The sequence below is a fragment of the Sinocyclocheilus grahami genome, unplaced genomic scaffold, assembly GCF_001515645.1.
Source record: "Sinocyclocheilus grahami isolate Dianchi unplaced genomic scaffold, SAMN03320097.WGS_v1.1 scaffold1820.1, whole genome shotgun sequence".
In the NCBI taxonomy this organism is placed as follows: domain Eukaryota; kingdom Metazoa; phylum Chordata; class Actinopteri; order Cypriniformes; family Cyprinidae; genus Sinocyclocheilus; species Sinocyclocheilus grahami.
The window spans coordinates 68868-85689 of record NW_015506999.1 but is presented as its reverse complement, the minus strand read 5'-3'; the positions used below and the strand labels follow the sequence as shown (position 1 = coordinate 85689).

The 16822-nt window shown below is 36.7% G+C and overlaps 1 protein-coding gene across 1 annotated transcript in view; it reads right to left on the bottom strand.

The window, feature by feature from the left end:
- Window positions 1–954: 954 nt before the first annotated feature.
- Window positions 955–16822, bottom strand: part of LOC107572844 (RIMS-binding protein 2-like) — a 66822-nt gene continuing 50954 nt past the window's right edge. Inside the window, 9 exon segments of the mRNA XM_016259274.1 lie at window positions 955–1393; window positions 1395–1466; window positions 4822–4956; window positions 5149–5220; window positions 6757–6789; window positions 8555–8658; window positions 9533–9595; window positions 9970–10138; window positions 11408–11574. Of these exon segments, the coding sequence (XP_016114760.1) occupies window positions 1286–1393; window positions 1395–1466; window positions 4822–4956; window positions 5149–5220; window positions 6757–6789; window positions 8555–8658; window positions 9533–9595; window positions 9970–10138; window positions 11408–11574 (923 nt within the window). The 3' untranslated portion in view covers window positions 955–1285.

Here is a 16822-nt window from a genome sequence, read left to right as displayed (position 1 = left end):
TGTTTCCGGGAAGGTTTTCCTTGGCCATACATTCACAATTGCTCATTTCCTTCATCCTTATCAAGTACAGAATATGTGCATCATGTTATTCGAATGATTTGGATGCTGAGAGAGGCATCAGCGAGTCAATAACCAAACTGATTTATGTAAAACTATGAATAAGTTGTGGAAATTAAGGGCCCGGTTTGTGAAAACAAATCGTAAATAAAAACATTCTTATGCAAATTGTTGCATTCAGCTGCACAATTTACACTTGAATGGGTGTATGGACCATTTAAACAGACATTTGTTCCTTCCAAAGTGACTAAACAAAGTTAGAATCCCTCCTTCCCTACTTTTGACACCCATTGCAAAAAAACAAAAAAAACACTTGGTCACACAGATTCAAAATACACCTTTTTCATCAGAAGGAAAGCATCGACATGACTGCATACGACACAGACAAATCTCACCCAACTGACTGGACACAACACAAACCATTGTGCACTGAATAAGGCAAATATGAGGAGGCTCACTTCCACTAGGAGTTCCATGACCTGTCGGTGCTTTAAAAAAAAAAAATCCTGTCAAAAGTGGCAGAACACACTGTTTTCCCTCAAGGTATTTGTAGAAACATACGCCCTGTCTAGTCACAGCAAAACCTACATTTCATATTTGTGCTAACTCTTAAAACTTTGTGCTAGGTTATTAAGTTATTCTCTGAGAACAGCAGGTCTAGATGAAAAATGTGCCAAAAAATATAGTTTAATAATAATAATTATTATTATTAGTAGTAGTAGTATTGAATATTTGTTACATTAAAATAATGACATTTTATTACATTTAAGAGATATTCAATTTATTATTATTATAATTATTATTTGATTACATATTAAACAACTTTATTATTAACAATAATAATACATTGAATGTCCATTCAAATGAATACAATTAAACATTTGTCTAATTAAATAAATATAGATTTTATTTTATTATCCAAGAACATCCCTTGCATTGTATATTTATAACAAGACATCTTAGTAAGTCACATTAAGTGAGCGTTTCTGTGCTTTTAAGAATCAGACATGGGCAGACAGAACTTGCAGAACAGTTTCAATGGCATAAAGCTGAAGCTGTGGTCATAAAAGCCCTCGTTTCCACCATTTTCCTTTCTCTTTTCCATGGCCAATCCAAGTGATTACAGAAACAGAAGATGGGAGAAATGTTCTTTTTCCCACCTTCTAAGGTAATTTCTCTGCAATTCCAACCTCCTTATCTCGGCTGCTGTGAGGAGAGTTATGTGAAACTATTTGACAGCACCAAGCCTTTTTAATAGATTCTTTCCCTTGGAGAGCAGTCCTGTTTTCTTAGAGTCAGCTCGGGGGCGCCGGATGGGACTGCCGGGCCCCTGGGCCGGACCCCGGGATGTGTAGGCGCACTGTGGGGGTGGCACTTCTTCTGGGAGGGCCCGCTTTTTCCACGGGAACCTAACGGAAGACCCGCAAGGGACAGTTCAGGGATGGATGTTTAAAAAGAAAAGAAGGTGTTTCTTTGCCTTTTAAAGCATCTCAATGTCATTACTGTACAATAGACACTCCATCTCCTCTCACAGTCCTTTCTGTCCCAGCAGGGCCACCTTACAGTCAATTATCAATCAATAGTACATTTTGCATCATGAATAATACACCCAGACAGTAGGGGGCGGCGCTCTAAACAATAATCTATGAATGATATGTGGTGAAAGTGCTTCACTTCAGATTCTAGCTAAACTCTCATTAAAATATTAATAAACTGTTCAGACTGCACGTGCAACAAAAAAATCATAAGAAATGTACTGTTTATACACATTGACATGACAGTAATCTCAGTTTTAGTGGCAATCATCTAATTAGGAACTCCTTAAAGGAATAATTCAACCAGAGATGAACATTTGCTGAAAATGTACTCAACCTCAGGCCATTCAAGATGTAGATGAGTTTGTTTCTTCATCAAAACATATTTGGAGAAATTATTAGTATTAGTATAAGTATTACATCACTTGCTCACCAGTGGATCCTCTGCAGTGAATGGGTGCCGTCAGGAAAACATCAAAGTCAGACTAGACAACTTTTTCACTGGAGAAAGTAATATTAATAGCCAGAAGCAATGGTTTAAAGTTAAAAACATCGTAATGACACACAAGACGTTAACGGATGTATGGATTACTGGATTATTGTGATGTTTTTATCAGCTATTTGGACTCTCATTCTGACGGCACCCATTCACTGCAGAGGATCCATTGGTGAGCAAGTGATGCAATGAAATAAATTCCTCCAAATCTGTTCCGATGAAAAAACAAACCCATCTACATCTTGGATGGCCAGAGGATGAGTACATTTTCAGCAAATTTCCATTTTGGGTGAACTATTACTTTAACAGCAAAAACATATCTTTTACGTGCCATAATTTGCCCTTAATATCAGTTGTATAGTTGCATAACACAACATTTAAATGAATATTTATGCTAACAGCAACATAATCTATAATGGTAATGAAAAGAGAAGATAAGTATTTAATTTACCAGTCTTTTGAAGTAATCTATCACCTTTCAGCATGGTAACTTCACCAAGGGTGTTGGAGCCAAATCAAACCTGCTTTAAAAAAGCTTAATTTACAAAAGTGGCTGCAAGAATGCATAAACTTAACAATCAATTCAGTCAAGTTTAGGAAACAGTATATAACTAAAATCTACTCTTTAGATAGATAAGGGTAATGATACTTATGCTTGCTGGACATTTTTGATCATTCTTAAGAGTTCATGGAAACCGTGCACCCCAATCACACACACACACCTTTATGATCTGGCTGACCTTGCCAATGTTTCAGTATTCATTTCAAAAGCATTTATTGTGAATTTGTGCTCAGTGTGGTATGATAGTGTGCACAGCTACAGGAGAGGAGAGGGTTTGTCCCAGGGCTTACACTAGGAAGCTACTAAACTGCACACATTAGAGAAGAGAAGGGGTGGGGGTAAGGGGGTCAGGGGTCCAATTCTGACCGTGCAACAATAGCCTTAAAGCTTCTTATGACTTACAGTAAGAGTCAATGAAAGACGAATATTATAATGGACAACACCCAGAGAAGCAACTGAAGATACCAGCTGTGCCTGTCTAATGCACTGACAGCAGTGGACCAATCACAGCTCTCGGAGCATCCATACTTGTGGTACTGTGAACTGATGCACAAAAAATATGACATGGTAATTCCAGGCCATTAGAATTATAGGGGTGTTTTGATGAGTAACTTGGTCGGTGCATGTATCTGTAGGGAATTTGCGTGCATACTAAGACTGTCAGTTTAACACTATTTAACTGCTATTAATTCGATTGTAATTTTAATGAAGCAAAATGTCTTTTTTAAAGAATAAACATATTTTAATCAATTTAGATCTTTAAAAATATTTTAAATAAAATGTTACTATTGAAATTGCAAACATTAAAAATTACATAATTATATATGAATAAATTAGAAATATTAGTAAATAATAAAAATATTAATCAGTACATATGAATGAAACATTTAAATATTAATAAAATATTTATTAAAATAAAAATGCAATTAATCACTTTTAGTTCATATGTAAATTCTGAAATGGTGATTTGAGCCATTCAAACTTAAAAACATCAACTTAATGATTTTGTGAGTCTGATCAATTTTGATCAATCTTTTGTGTAAATGGTTGGTGTGAATGTGTAATAAGTGTGTGTTTTGTGCATACCAGGAGCAACAGTAATAAGGACCCGCGTCGTGTGCATTAGACGAGGACAGCGTTATTTGTGGTATCCTCTGTTGCTCACTTACGTGACAGATACTGAGCCGTTACGGAGTGAAATGAACACTCTTCTTCTGTTTTGCCAAGCAAGTGAGGAAAAAAAACAAACAATGCCATGATGCAATGCATTTCAATTGTCTGCACAATGAATATGAGAAAAGAATCACAAAACTTTCAGTACAGAAAAACCTTGATGGGTCCTGATGATTGAGCAGAACATCCATCAGCAATTATATTTTCTTTTTTATCTTTTCTTCTTTTTTTATACAGACAATTGTACAATATCTACTTCTACAGATAAAATCATTCTTGAACTCTCTCTACTTGCAACATTTGTTTTGTGTCTCTCTTTAAGTTCATAGTCATATATATCAGCAATATACAAAAACAATTCTTTTGGAAACATATACAAAAAGGTTGTTGTAGTTGTTTTTTTTTTATCTGGTCTCAATCCGTTAAAGCACCTTAAAAATTTCACGGTGGTGTCGAAGCATTCTGAAAGAAAAGGCATGCAGTTCTACAGTTCTACATGGTTTCAGTTCTCTGTACATCAAAACGATCTCCTCTATTATAAATTGATTTCACTTTTAAACACAGTTACATTCATAAAGCATCTATTACAATGCCTCACTTGTGAATTAGGTAAAAAATAATAGTCTTTTAGTGCTTCTTTTTCCATAAATAATAACAATAAACAACTAGTAATCTGGCACGTCTCTTTGTGTGAATACTTCTTTTCCAAACAACGCTTTATGAATATGCAATTTCATTAACAGTTCACATTTCTCCACCGCAGAACATCTGACATAAAAGTAAAGGTTCCTCAGTCTTGTATATTACGGTATGCCTCTGTCTTTAGTACGCTGCCTCTCTTTTGTTTTCTGTTTTCCTTCAACGATCCATCAAAAAAGCAACCGGCTGTCACACAACACAACACACAGACGGAGAAGAGGGAAAAAAACAGCGGAGCAGGAAGGAGATTTAAAAAAGAGCGAATGGATGACAGAGGGCTAGTGTGAAACAGGATGTACCCTTTTGTTCTTTGTCCGGGACGGGGGGTCCTGGGGGTGATGGCTCGGGGTGTTGGTGAGGTAAACCTCCACGTCATCAGGCACTTCTTCAAGAAAGTTGGAAGGGATCAGACCCTTGTGTCCATTGAGCTCCCCCTGAATAGAAAACAGAGGACATCATGCATCTAAGGCTAAATCCCAGTGTGGCGGCTCTCCTGTGTTCAGGGCTAAAAGCAGGACTTTTAGCAGGACTCAAACATGAACAGCATTAGGTGTTTTGCAATACACATTCGCAGAATAGTACAGTGTCTGCACCAAAAACAGAGATGGTGTGAATAATTGACTCACATAATAAAAGCCATCCTCATCGATCTCTCCAAAAACTGTGATCACATCACCTGCACAAAATGTCAGCTCAGCCTGAAGGGCAGAAAAAGTCAAACATGTTAGATTTCAGTCATCTTTCATAACTGCCACAGAGCTCATTTAATATGCAACAGTTACAACCACAATGCTGATGTATTAATAACTTTAAAGGATCAATCAATCATAAATCAGCCCCTCTCTCTCTCTCTCTCTCTCTCTATCAATTTCAATTTAAGAGTGCTTTATTGGCATGTATTGCCAAAGTAATTGCAGCTGGACTGCTTTCAAATAGTACACATATGTATTAACAGAAAGAAAAAGAATAATAATAATAGTAATAATAATAATAATAATAATATACAAAAAGTATTAAGCATGTAGTGCAAAATTAATTACTAATGTATGTAATTATATAAACTAGAAATAAAAATAAAATAAGGGATTAGATATATTTACAGAAGCAAAATATACATTTAAGTAATATAATTCAGTAATTTGGCATAATATAATGTAGATGTGCTGGAAACATCAGATCAGGGCAGGGTGAGTGTTCTGTTCTGCTCTGTTCTGTTCTGTTCTCCTAACAGATACGGCAGTTTCTCCTGGTTTGAAAGAGTTTTAAATGTCTGATGGATCTGCTGTATTTGATCATAGAACACTGTCCGCATATCTGTGTATTTGGGGCATTCTGTTAGGAAGTGCAGTTCTGTTTCCATCTGATTCAGATCACAGTGTGAACACAGTCTTCTTTCTCTCTCTCTCTCTCTCTCTCTCTCTATCTATCTATCATGTCTATAGGGGACTTTTTCTCACTTCTGGACACTTACACGCTATTTAGATATTGAAGACAACATAACTTTGACAGAATTAAAACCTTCAACCTACATGAGGTTTAGGTCTAACTATATACTCCTAAAACCAAACCTAAGTAACATCATATATCTATAAGAATCGCTACATACCCTATTAGAATGAAAATGAAATAGCAATAATTTATAGCAACATTCTCTAGTTCAGGTCCAAAACAACATCCACCAGACTTGTGAAACACACACACACAGATCAACACTGGGCAAGGCAGGTCCTCTCTGTCAGACTGGGAGCAGTGTTCACAAACCACAGTGATTGTGTAACCCTTTACCTCCAGTCCAACAACAGCAGCAAAAACCACACACAGTGTCACAAATAACCATTCCCTATTCCTTTCATAGGAACTCACTCACTTACAGCAGAGCAGATTTCACAAAGCCTTTATAAATGCATTATGATGATTCGTGATATCCAATAAGTTCATGCATACACCTTGGAATTCAATTCAATGTTCACTTAAGCATCACAGAATATAAAGCGTTTCGTTATGCTTATTTCCTTAGAGAATCATTCATCGAGCAAATTATGAAGGCTTTAAAACACATTCAGTATGAAATGCAAATGTATTGCACGTGCATTATGATCTTTGGGTCCCGTAAGTGAGATGTCCACAGACAGTACAGGTGCTGATGCAGTGCAGTGAGCTCCCTCAGCAGGAAATAGAGTGTCATTTGGCACAGGCCCAGTGAGTGTAGACTCACTACTTCCTTCCACACTCACCTCCTCACTCTGCAAGCTGCCCCCATAGCGGGCCTGTGTGCCAGCGGCAATGCAAAGGTGACAGTAAGTGACAATGGAATGTAAAAGACTTGAAAATGCTAATCATCATATATAATTATTAGCTGTAGCTGATGTAACCTTGTCTGTTCTGTGAGATTTATTATTATGTTTTTTATAGAATTGGAAATGAACTGGATGAATTTGATGGGCATTACTACTAAGGACACATTTCAATGTGCTTTTATATGCATAGTTTTTTTACATTGCTGTTTTTTTGTAGATGCTTTTTATGATTAGAATCTTACATGAAGTACAATTACACTAAAACCAAGTAAATATGTTGAAAAGCACAGTATGATTTATGGATGACAGCAGACCTGGTTGTCAGGATGGCAACATGAATCTTTCAATTTGAGGTTATTCTATTCTGATGCCCTCTGAAGGATACATTCAGAAGTGCATAACTTTATAGGTAAAGTTGTTGGAGTGGGACTATTTGTTTTCCAAACAATGACGGACCAGTGATGTTACTGCTTTCTAGAACTAAAATGATTAAAAATAGTTTTCAGTAAGTAAAATAAATCTGAAATATAAATATATAAATATTAGATGAAAAACGTAAACTTTAAAAATGTATACTAAAATTAGAAATGTTGCTTTGGCAACTAACTGAAATAAATACTTAAATACCAGTACTAAAATTACTAAAAATTTGAAACAAAAATAAAGCTAAATACAAATTAGGGCTGCACAATTAATCGAATTTCTAATCGCAATTACAATTATGGATGCCACAATTACGTAATCGTTCAAAACGGCAATTAATTGTTCAAAGTCCACTTAGGTTATTCTGCACGCTTAAGATATGTTTTTTTTCTTTCTACATGTTATCTTAAGGGTTTTTCCATTGTTTTAGTTTTAGTATAACATTATAATACCATTCATATTTTTACTTTTTTATAATTTAAAGAAGAAACCAATCCGATGTATATTTGACATTTGAGGCTTAATACTATAGAAAAGCACTAAAGGGTTTTCAGTTAGAGTGTTTTCAGCTTGTTTATTTTCATATAAAAATATGACATGCAGTTGCATCAAACAATGGTATGAACATCATTCAATGTAAATTGTGATAATCGTAATTAATAAATCGCAATTACAATGTCAAGGGAATAATCGACAATTATGATGTTTGTCATAATCGTGCAGCCCTAATACAAATATTAAAAAACTAAACAAAATGACAGAAAATATACATTTACTAAAAACTAAATTACAATAAAAAATAAATCTGAAAATATATAAAAAAATAATAAAATAAAGCTAATTTAAAATATTAATAATACTATAATAATGTAAAAATAATATTAAAACTGTGCACTGTGCACATAACTGGCAGAAAGGGGGAGTTTGGGGGAATCCTGTTTTAAAACAGGAATTCTTCAATTCTGTTTGGCACAGAAATTACACACTTCAACTTTAAAAAGGATAGGTTCACAGAAGAAAGTCACACAGGACTAGAATGACGTACAGTAATAGTGAGTAAATAATGACAGAACTTTCATTTTCTTTTTAACCAGAACTTAACATTTAGAGCTGTCATGTGCCATCTGAATGAACAGTAACAATTAAAACACAAACCCCACTGTTGCCCCAAAAGCAAGGAAAATAGGCAGAAAATGAATTTGGTGGCTATTACAAAGGCAGACATCCAGGCAAGCCAGCGTAAAATCAAAAGCTTATGGGATGAGACCGTAAGCACAGGAAAAAGCCAGGGCAAAATGGAGTCTATTAGTACCTCCACATCCACGTTAGGCGAGCTCTCTCTGGGGTCATAGTCATACAGGGCCACCATCCTCCGCGTCGACACCTGGTGCTGCCTTCCACTCCTTTTGTTCCTTTCTGGAAAAAAGAGGTTAAGAATAAATGAGCAAAACAAATAAATAAGCAATAAATACGGAAGAGAAAGAAAACCAAAGTACTCTTTGATGATTAAAATGTTAAAATGAAACAATATGTCAAAAAAGAGCATGATTTATGAATGACAGCAGGCCTTGTTGTAATAATGACATCAAGACATACATATTGCATAGAATGTCTATGTATTGCATAGAATTACATAGAATTGCATATTATCAAGTGTTTTTTCTTTTCAATGTTAAAATACTTTATACTAAAGCCAATACAGCAACATTGACAACCAATGGCATTTAATATTTATTATCATAAATTTGAACGACAATAAATTATACAAATTCTTCGCTGGCACATGCAGAACTTTTTCTAGAATGCAGTCATGAAAAAACAGAAGGCACATTTAGTAGACAAGTTATCAATATCAAATCCAAATGTCCACTATTCTGAGCTGTAGGGTCCAAAAGTTTGAGTCTACAGCATATTGAAAAATTCACATTGAAAATGAAAAGAAATAGAGTTTGAGAAAAAAATGTAAACAAAGAAATCAAAAGTAAAAGCATGACACTGATCACGTGAACTCAGTATAAACTCAGTCAGATGTTCCTACTTATAGCTCAAGATGCTCTAAAATATAAAACAGAACCATTTTCAGAGCAGTTTCAGACTTGTGGACTCCACTGTTCAATCTGCATTATTCCCTCTATGAGGTGTCAGTGAGAACAGAAAGAATAACTTATGCTTGTGTGACATTCAAGTGTTGAAGGGCAACATGGAGGTGAGCTGTGAAAAGGCACTTAAGTGGAAAAGAAAAGAAAGATTTGAATGAGAAAACTGGTGGAAAAATTTTGTGGGCACAAACCTCTCTTGGATTTCCGGGACCTGCGATTAACTGAACGGCCATCTTTGAACCTATTACAGTTTACTTGAAAAGAAAAGAGGAAAACAAGAAAGAAATGAAAGAGAGAGGGGAAAGAATGAAGGCAAGGAAGGCATAGGATTTAAAGGAATAATCCATCTTTGATATTCTGCTATGATTCCTTTTATTTTCCCCAGATGAAAAAAGTCATACGAGTTTGGAACAACATAAGTGATGATAGAATTTTCATTTTTTGGTGAACTATCCCTTTAAGAGTTATACTGTATGCTGTAAGGAATAGTATGGAAAAGGTAGACAACTTACAGACTAGCACCATGTTAAATCTTAAATCAGAAAGAAAGAGAATAGTCAGAAAATGAAGCATATAGGGGTGAGATGGACAGGGTTCAGCACAAACTACCTGTTAGTTCATATCATACCTATTTTCTCAATGGGCGTGTTGAGAGGAAGAAACCCCTGTTTGAGCAGCTGGTCCATCATGTCATCATCATCCGTCTGGATCTCTGAGACCATGTTACAGGGGATGAGCCCCCTGCGGCCACAGATCTCTGCCCTATAGAATCCATCTGTGTCCTTCTCTCCAAAAACCTGGACAACACAGCAGGGCCATAATTGAACTCATTTCATTGCCTTTTTAATTACACTCTCTCTAATGTCTTGCACTACTGCTCTACTCAATTTGGTATGGATTATTCACTTATGCTTGTATTATTTTCATTTGTATGTCACTTTGGATGAAAGTGTCTGGTAATTAAATAAATGAAAATGGCCACTGCAAACAGAAGATATTATTAACACTGAAATGGCAAGATGGCAATGAACTGACTTGCACTAGACTAGCACTTGAACAGAACAGAACTTAGAATATATAACTAGCAATGCACACATTTTTATATAAAATAGATAATTATAAATCATTATAAAGCCATATACATATGTATAGATATACAGTAAAGTAACAATAAAAAGAACAATTTAATAATCAGTATTTTTTTCAATACTGGCAACTATATTGTTACATAAATATATAAATATAATTATCAACTATTTTATCAGTCAAAACTTCTGTATTGGTGCATAGAATCAAACAATATAATTTAATAAAATATTTGTATACAATTAGTCATGTATAAAATTATTAATGAATTAATGTGTTTTTAACATTAAAATATTATTAATTATAAATCCATATAAATATTTATATGCATAAAAATAAATGTAAAAATTACTATTGATTATATAATCATTACATATTGCTAAATTAATATTTGAATTATACTATAATTATAATATTAGAATTTTAAAATTAGAATTATAATATAAATTATACATGTATAAATAATCAGTATTTTTAATTTGGACAAAAAACACTTAAATATCATCAACAACTGGTATCAACTTTTTTTGTATCGGTGCATCCCTAAATAGAATAGAATAGAAACCAGAATAGAATTTATAATATACAATTATGAAAGCACAATGTAAAAAATGAATTAATAATTCTTATTATCATCATATAAATAAATATTTATTTTCATTTATTTATTATATAGAATTCATAAAAAGTATAATATAGTTATAGTAATAAACAATATTGAATATATACGGTATTGACACATTTATATTAATAATTTAATATTATATTATATTATATTATATAATTTAATAATCACTACTTTTAACTATTGGCAATTAAACTGGTATATTAGTACATAAATATAATGATCAATTATCTGAATCGATGCATCCTTAAATAGAGTAGAAACAAAGTCTTAAAAAGTGGAAAGAAATGAAAAACAAGCTATGAAATTAAACGACTGCTGAGAATTGCTTGACATCACTCAGTTCAAATCAAACCTTTATGATCTGGCCCTCCTTGAAGGGAAGCTCCTCTACAGCAGCATCAGGGTTAGGAGACATTGACAGGGGGTCATAGTCAAACATGGCCACAAAAATTCGGGACAAGTCCTCTGGCTCTGACTCATAGTAGTCTGGAGACCGCTGGTCCCGTCCTCCATAACCATCTGAAACACAGGAGAGGGCAAGCTTCTGCTACACACTGAAACCAATGGACATCTAAAGCCCAAAAGAGACCGCAGCACGCTTAGCCTAATCTATATCCTCATATATATATCCTATATGACAATATTATATACAGTGCGATTACTTCTTAAAGTGAGACAGCATCTTAAAACTACATATCAACATAAAATACTGATAAAAATGCTAATCACACTTGATACAAATGCATGTTCCTATACAGTAAAATGATCTAGCTAACATCAGTGGGATAATATACAAACCCAATTCCAAAAAAGTTGGGACACTGTACAAATTGTGAGTAAAAAAGGAATGGAATAATTTACAAATCTCATAAACTTATATTTTATTCACAATAGAATATAGATAACAAATCAAATGTTGAAAGTGAGACATTTTGAAATGTCATGCCAAATATTGGTTCATTTTGGATTTCATGAGAGCTACACATTCCAAAAAAGTTGGGACAGGTAGCAATAAGAGGCCGGAAAAGTTAAATGTACATATAAGGAACAGCTGGAGGACCAATTTGCAACTTATTAGGTCAATTGGCAACATGATTGGGTATAAAAAGAGCCTCTCAGAGTGGCAGTGTCTCTCAGAAGTCAAGATGGGCAGAGGATCACCAATTCCCCCAATGCTGCGGCGAAAAATAGTGGAGCAATATCAGAAAGGAGTTTCTCAGAGAAAAATTGCAGAGTTTAAAGTTATCATCATCTACAGTGCATAATATCATCCAAAGATTCAGAGAATCTGGAACAATCTCTGTGCGTAAGGGTCAAGGCCGGAAAACCATACTGGATGCCCGTGATCTTCGGGCCCGTAGACGGCACTGCATCACATACAGGAATGCTACTGTAATGGAAATCACAACATGGGCTCAGGAATACTTCCAGAAAACATTGTCGGTGAACACAATCCACCGTGCCATTCGCCGTTGCCGGCTAAAACTCTATATGTCAAAAAAGAAGCCATATCTAAACATGATCCAGAAGCACAGGCATTTTCTCTGGGCCAAGGCTCATTTAAAATGGACTGTGGCAAAGTGGAAAACTGTTCTGTGGTCAGACGAATCAAAATTTGAAGTTCTTTTTGGAAAACTGGGACGCCATGTCATCCGGACTAAAGAGGACAAGGACAACCCAAGTTGTTATCAGCGCTCAGTTCAGAAGCCTGCATCTCTGATGGTATGGGGTTGCATGAGTGCATGTGGCATGGGCAGCTTACACATCTGGAAAGGAACCATCAATGCTGAAAGGTATATCCAAGTTCTAGAACAACATATGCTCCCATCCAGACGTCGTCTCTTTCAGGGAAGACCTTGCATTTTCCAACATGACAATGCCAGACCACATACTGCATCAATTACAACATCATAGCTGCGTAGAAGAAGGATCCGGGTACTGAAATGGCCAGCCTGCAGTCCAGATCTTTCACCCATAGAAAACATTTGGCGCATCATAAAGAGGAAGATGCGACAAAGAAGACCTAAGACAGTTGAGCAACTAGAAGCCTGTATTAGACAAGAATGGGACAACATTCCTATTCCTAAACTTGAGCAACTTGTCTCCTCAGTCCCCAGACGTTTGCAGACTGTTATAAAAAGAAGAGGGGATGCCACACAGTGGTAAACATGGCCTTGTTTCAACTTTTTTGAGATGTGTTGATGCCATGAAATTTAAAATCAACTTATTTTTCCCTTAAAATTATACATTTTCTCAGTTTAAACATTTGATATGTCATCTATGTTGTATTCTGAATAAAATATTGAAATTTGAAACTTCCACATCATTGCATTCTGTTTTTATTCACAATTTGTACAGTGTCCCAACTTTTTTGGAATCGGGTTTGTACAAGCATACTGAACACAGAAGAATGCAGTAAGAACATGTTTGAAACCGCCATGCATATTAAAAGGGAACAATAAAAACATTGCTGTTTTACTGTAACAACCTACAGAACGTTCTTGGACAGACATGCAGCAACTCACTTAGCAATACTTCACTGGAATGATCCATTACTAATCTCTTTTCTGTTATCGTATACCAAACTCTTAGAGAGGAGTAAATAGTAGACCATGCCAGTTAATTAAAAGTGCATATGGAGCTGATAAAAGTGAATCATGCACCCAGTTACTGATAAGGATATGTAGAACATTCACAAGCAGCATTTAAAATCACAGTTATTATCATAGTCCTCTATGAAAGCTGGCACAGGAGTGAAGACATCTCTGCTCTTATGGTTTGCAGTCTTACCACATCCAACGGTAGAAAGACATTCATGCAAATGAAATAATCGAGGATCTCAAATGAAGCTCAGTAAAAGTTGGATGATGAGGAAAAAGGCAACAAGGGGAGCAAGAGGAGAAGAGGGGTTCACAAACACTGTCTGGTGTTTTAGACCACACAATGAGCACAAAGAAAGGAGCAATCACCCTTAAACAGACCGAAACCCTAACCTAATCCTAGTTATCTGTAACTAAAATAAAGAAAAATGAACATGGAGGAAAGGTAAAATAATAGTACATAAATAGAAATTGCCTCTTGATTAAAACCTAAATATACATATAAAAAGTAGCTAAATAAATATGCCTCATCTCGTTTTTGTGCCTCGTTTTTATGTTTTTGTTAGTTTGTCAACAACTGATATATCCCTGAAATCAGTTTCACCAGAGACGAATTGCTGGACATTCGGAAGTACACACCACCCGATATTTCACTGGTTTTCGGATGTTTTGCTGGACATTGTTGTCGGGGGAGCTGCTGCGCTGATCAAGCGCTTCAGGACGCGCAGACGGGGGAAGCGAGCTGGCGCGCTCGTGAAGCTCAGACAGCGCGGATTCAGAACGCTGTTGCCTAGCATCCATCTGGCGAACCTCCGCTCTTTACCCAACAAAATGGACGAACTTCTTCTGCTCTCCCGGACAAATAAGGATTTTTCAAACTCTGCTGCTCTGTGTTTCACGGAAACCTGGCTGAAAGACGCCATTTCGGACAGCGCGTTGAGTCTGCCGGGCTTTCAGCTGTTCAGAGTGGACCGCGACGCAGAATCAACGGGGAAATCACACGGCGGTGGGACATGTTTTTACATCAATGAGAGGTGGTGTACAGATGTAACTGTGTTAAAGAAGATGTGCTGTTCAGATCTAGAAGTGCTCTTCATTAACTGCAAGCCGTTCTATTCGCCGTGGGAGTTTCACTCGTTCATTCTCGTGAGTATTTACATTCCTCCGCAAGCACACGTGAGCCCCGCTTTACAGAAACTCGCTGATCAGATCACAGACACAGAACAACAACACCCGGACTCTGTTTTAATCATTCTCGGGGACTTTAATAAAGCCAATCTCTCCCGTGAACTGCCAAAATACAGACAGCACATCACATGTCCCACCAGAGACAGTAATATATTGGATCACTGTTACACCACAATAAAGAATGCATATCACTCTGTCCCACGAGCAGCTTTGGGGCTCTCTGATCACTGCTTGGTTCATCTTATACCGACCTACAGGCAGAAACTGAAATCAGCTAAACCTGTATTAAGGACTGTAAAAAGATGGACTAATGAAGCAGAGCAGGACTTACAAGCTTGTTTTGACCTCACTGATTGGAGCGTCTTTGAAGCTGCTGCCACCGATCTGGACAAGCTCACAGAGACTGTAACATCTTATATCAGTTTCTGTGAAGACATGTGCATTCCTACCAGGACTCACTTAACTTACAACAATGACAAACCATGGTTCACTGCAAAACTCAGACAGCTCCGTCAGGCCAAAGAAGATGCTCACAGGAAGGGGGATAATGTCTTGTATAAACAGGCTAAATACACACTGGAAAAGGAGATCAGAGTGGCAAAGAGGAATTATTCAGAAAAAATAAGGATTAAATTCTCTTCCAGTGACTCGGCATCAGTGTGGAAAAGTCTAAAAGAAATCACCAATTACAAGACACCATCCCCCAGCACTGCGGAGAATCAACACCTGGCAGACGATCTGAACGAGTTCTACTGCAGGTTTGAAAACCCACCCCCCCCCCGCCCTGAACCCCTCTCCACACAACCATTCACACCCCCAGCAACCCCCCTCTCCCCCACACCTGCAATTCAGATCAGCGAAGAAGAGGTGAGCCAGGTCTTCCGGAAGCAGAAAAGGAGAAAAGCACCAGGCCCAGACTGTGTTACACCAGCCTGTCTGAAATCCTGTGCTGACCAGCTGGCCCCCATCTTCACACAGATCTTCAACAGATCACTGGAGCTGTGCGAAGTCCCTTCATGCTTCAAACGCTCCACCATCATCCCCGTCCCAAAGAAACCCAAAATTACTGGACTTAATGACTACAGACCTGTGGCTCTAACGTCTGTGGTCATGAAGTCTTTTGAAAGACTGGTGCTGGCCCACCTGAAGGACATCACTGGACCCTTGCTGGATCCTCTTCAGTTTGCCTACAGAGCAAACAGGTCTGTGGACGATGCAGTAAACATGGGACTGCATTATGTTCTGCAACATCTAGACAGACCAGGGACTTATGTGAGGATCCTGTTCGTGGACTTCAGCTCGGCCTTTAACACCATCATCCCAAACCGCATTTGTGGAATCTGTCTTAAAAGAGCAGTTTACCCAAAAATGAAAACTTGCTGGAAATTCACTCACCCTCAAGCCATTCAAGAGCAGATTTAGAGAAATTTAGCGTTACAGCACTTGCTCACCAATGGATCCTCTGTAGTAGGGCTGCACGATAAATCGAAATGGAATCGAAATTGCGATTCGACAGAAGCTGCGATTGTCATGCGTATCTTTCAGTGAAGCACAGTTCTGTGATCAGCAGTAAATCTCCATCCAAAGGCCAGAGGGCGCTCTCGCGCTGAAACTCCAAATACGCCTCGCAGAAGAAAGCCAGGAAATGCTTATTAGCGGTAGCTGGATAAACAGAAGATATAACTGCTTTTATTGATTCAACGTGACTAATAAACACACGATTATGACAATATATGGTTTATCTGAGTTATTATTATTATACTTTTCATTAAAATAAAGTATATTTATAATGCAATGCCTTTATCACTGCTTAGAATACTATGAAATATGTTGTGTGCCTTATTCTGTGTAAGAAGCCACATCATCTCACAGAAGGATTTATTTCAAACACTCGACTGACGTTATGAAGTGAGTTTGGAGTAAAAATATGTTATTAAATGTGGTATTTTCACATGCTTTCAGATGGAGCAGCATTTACT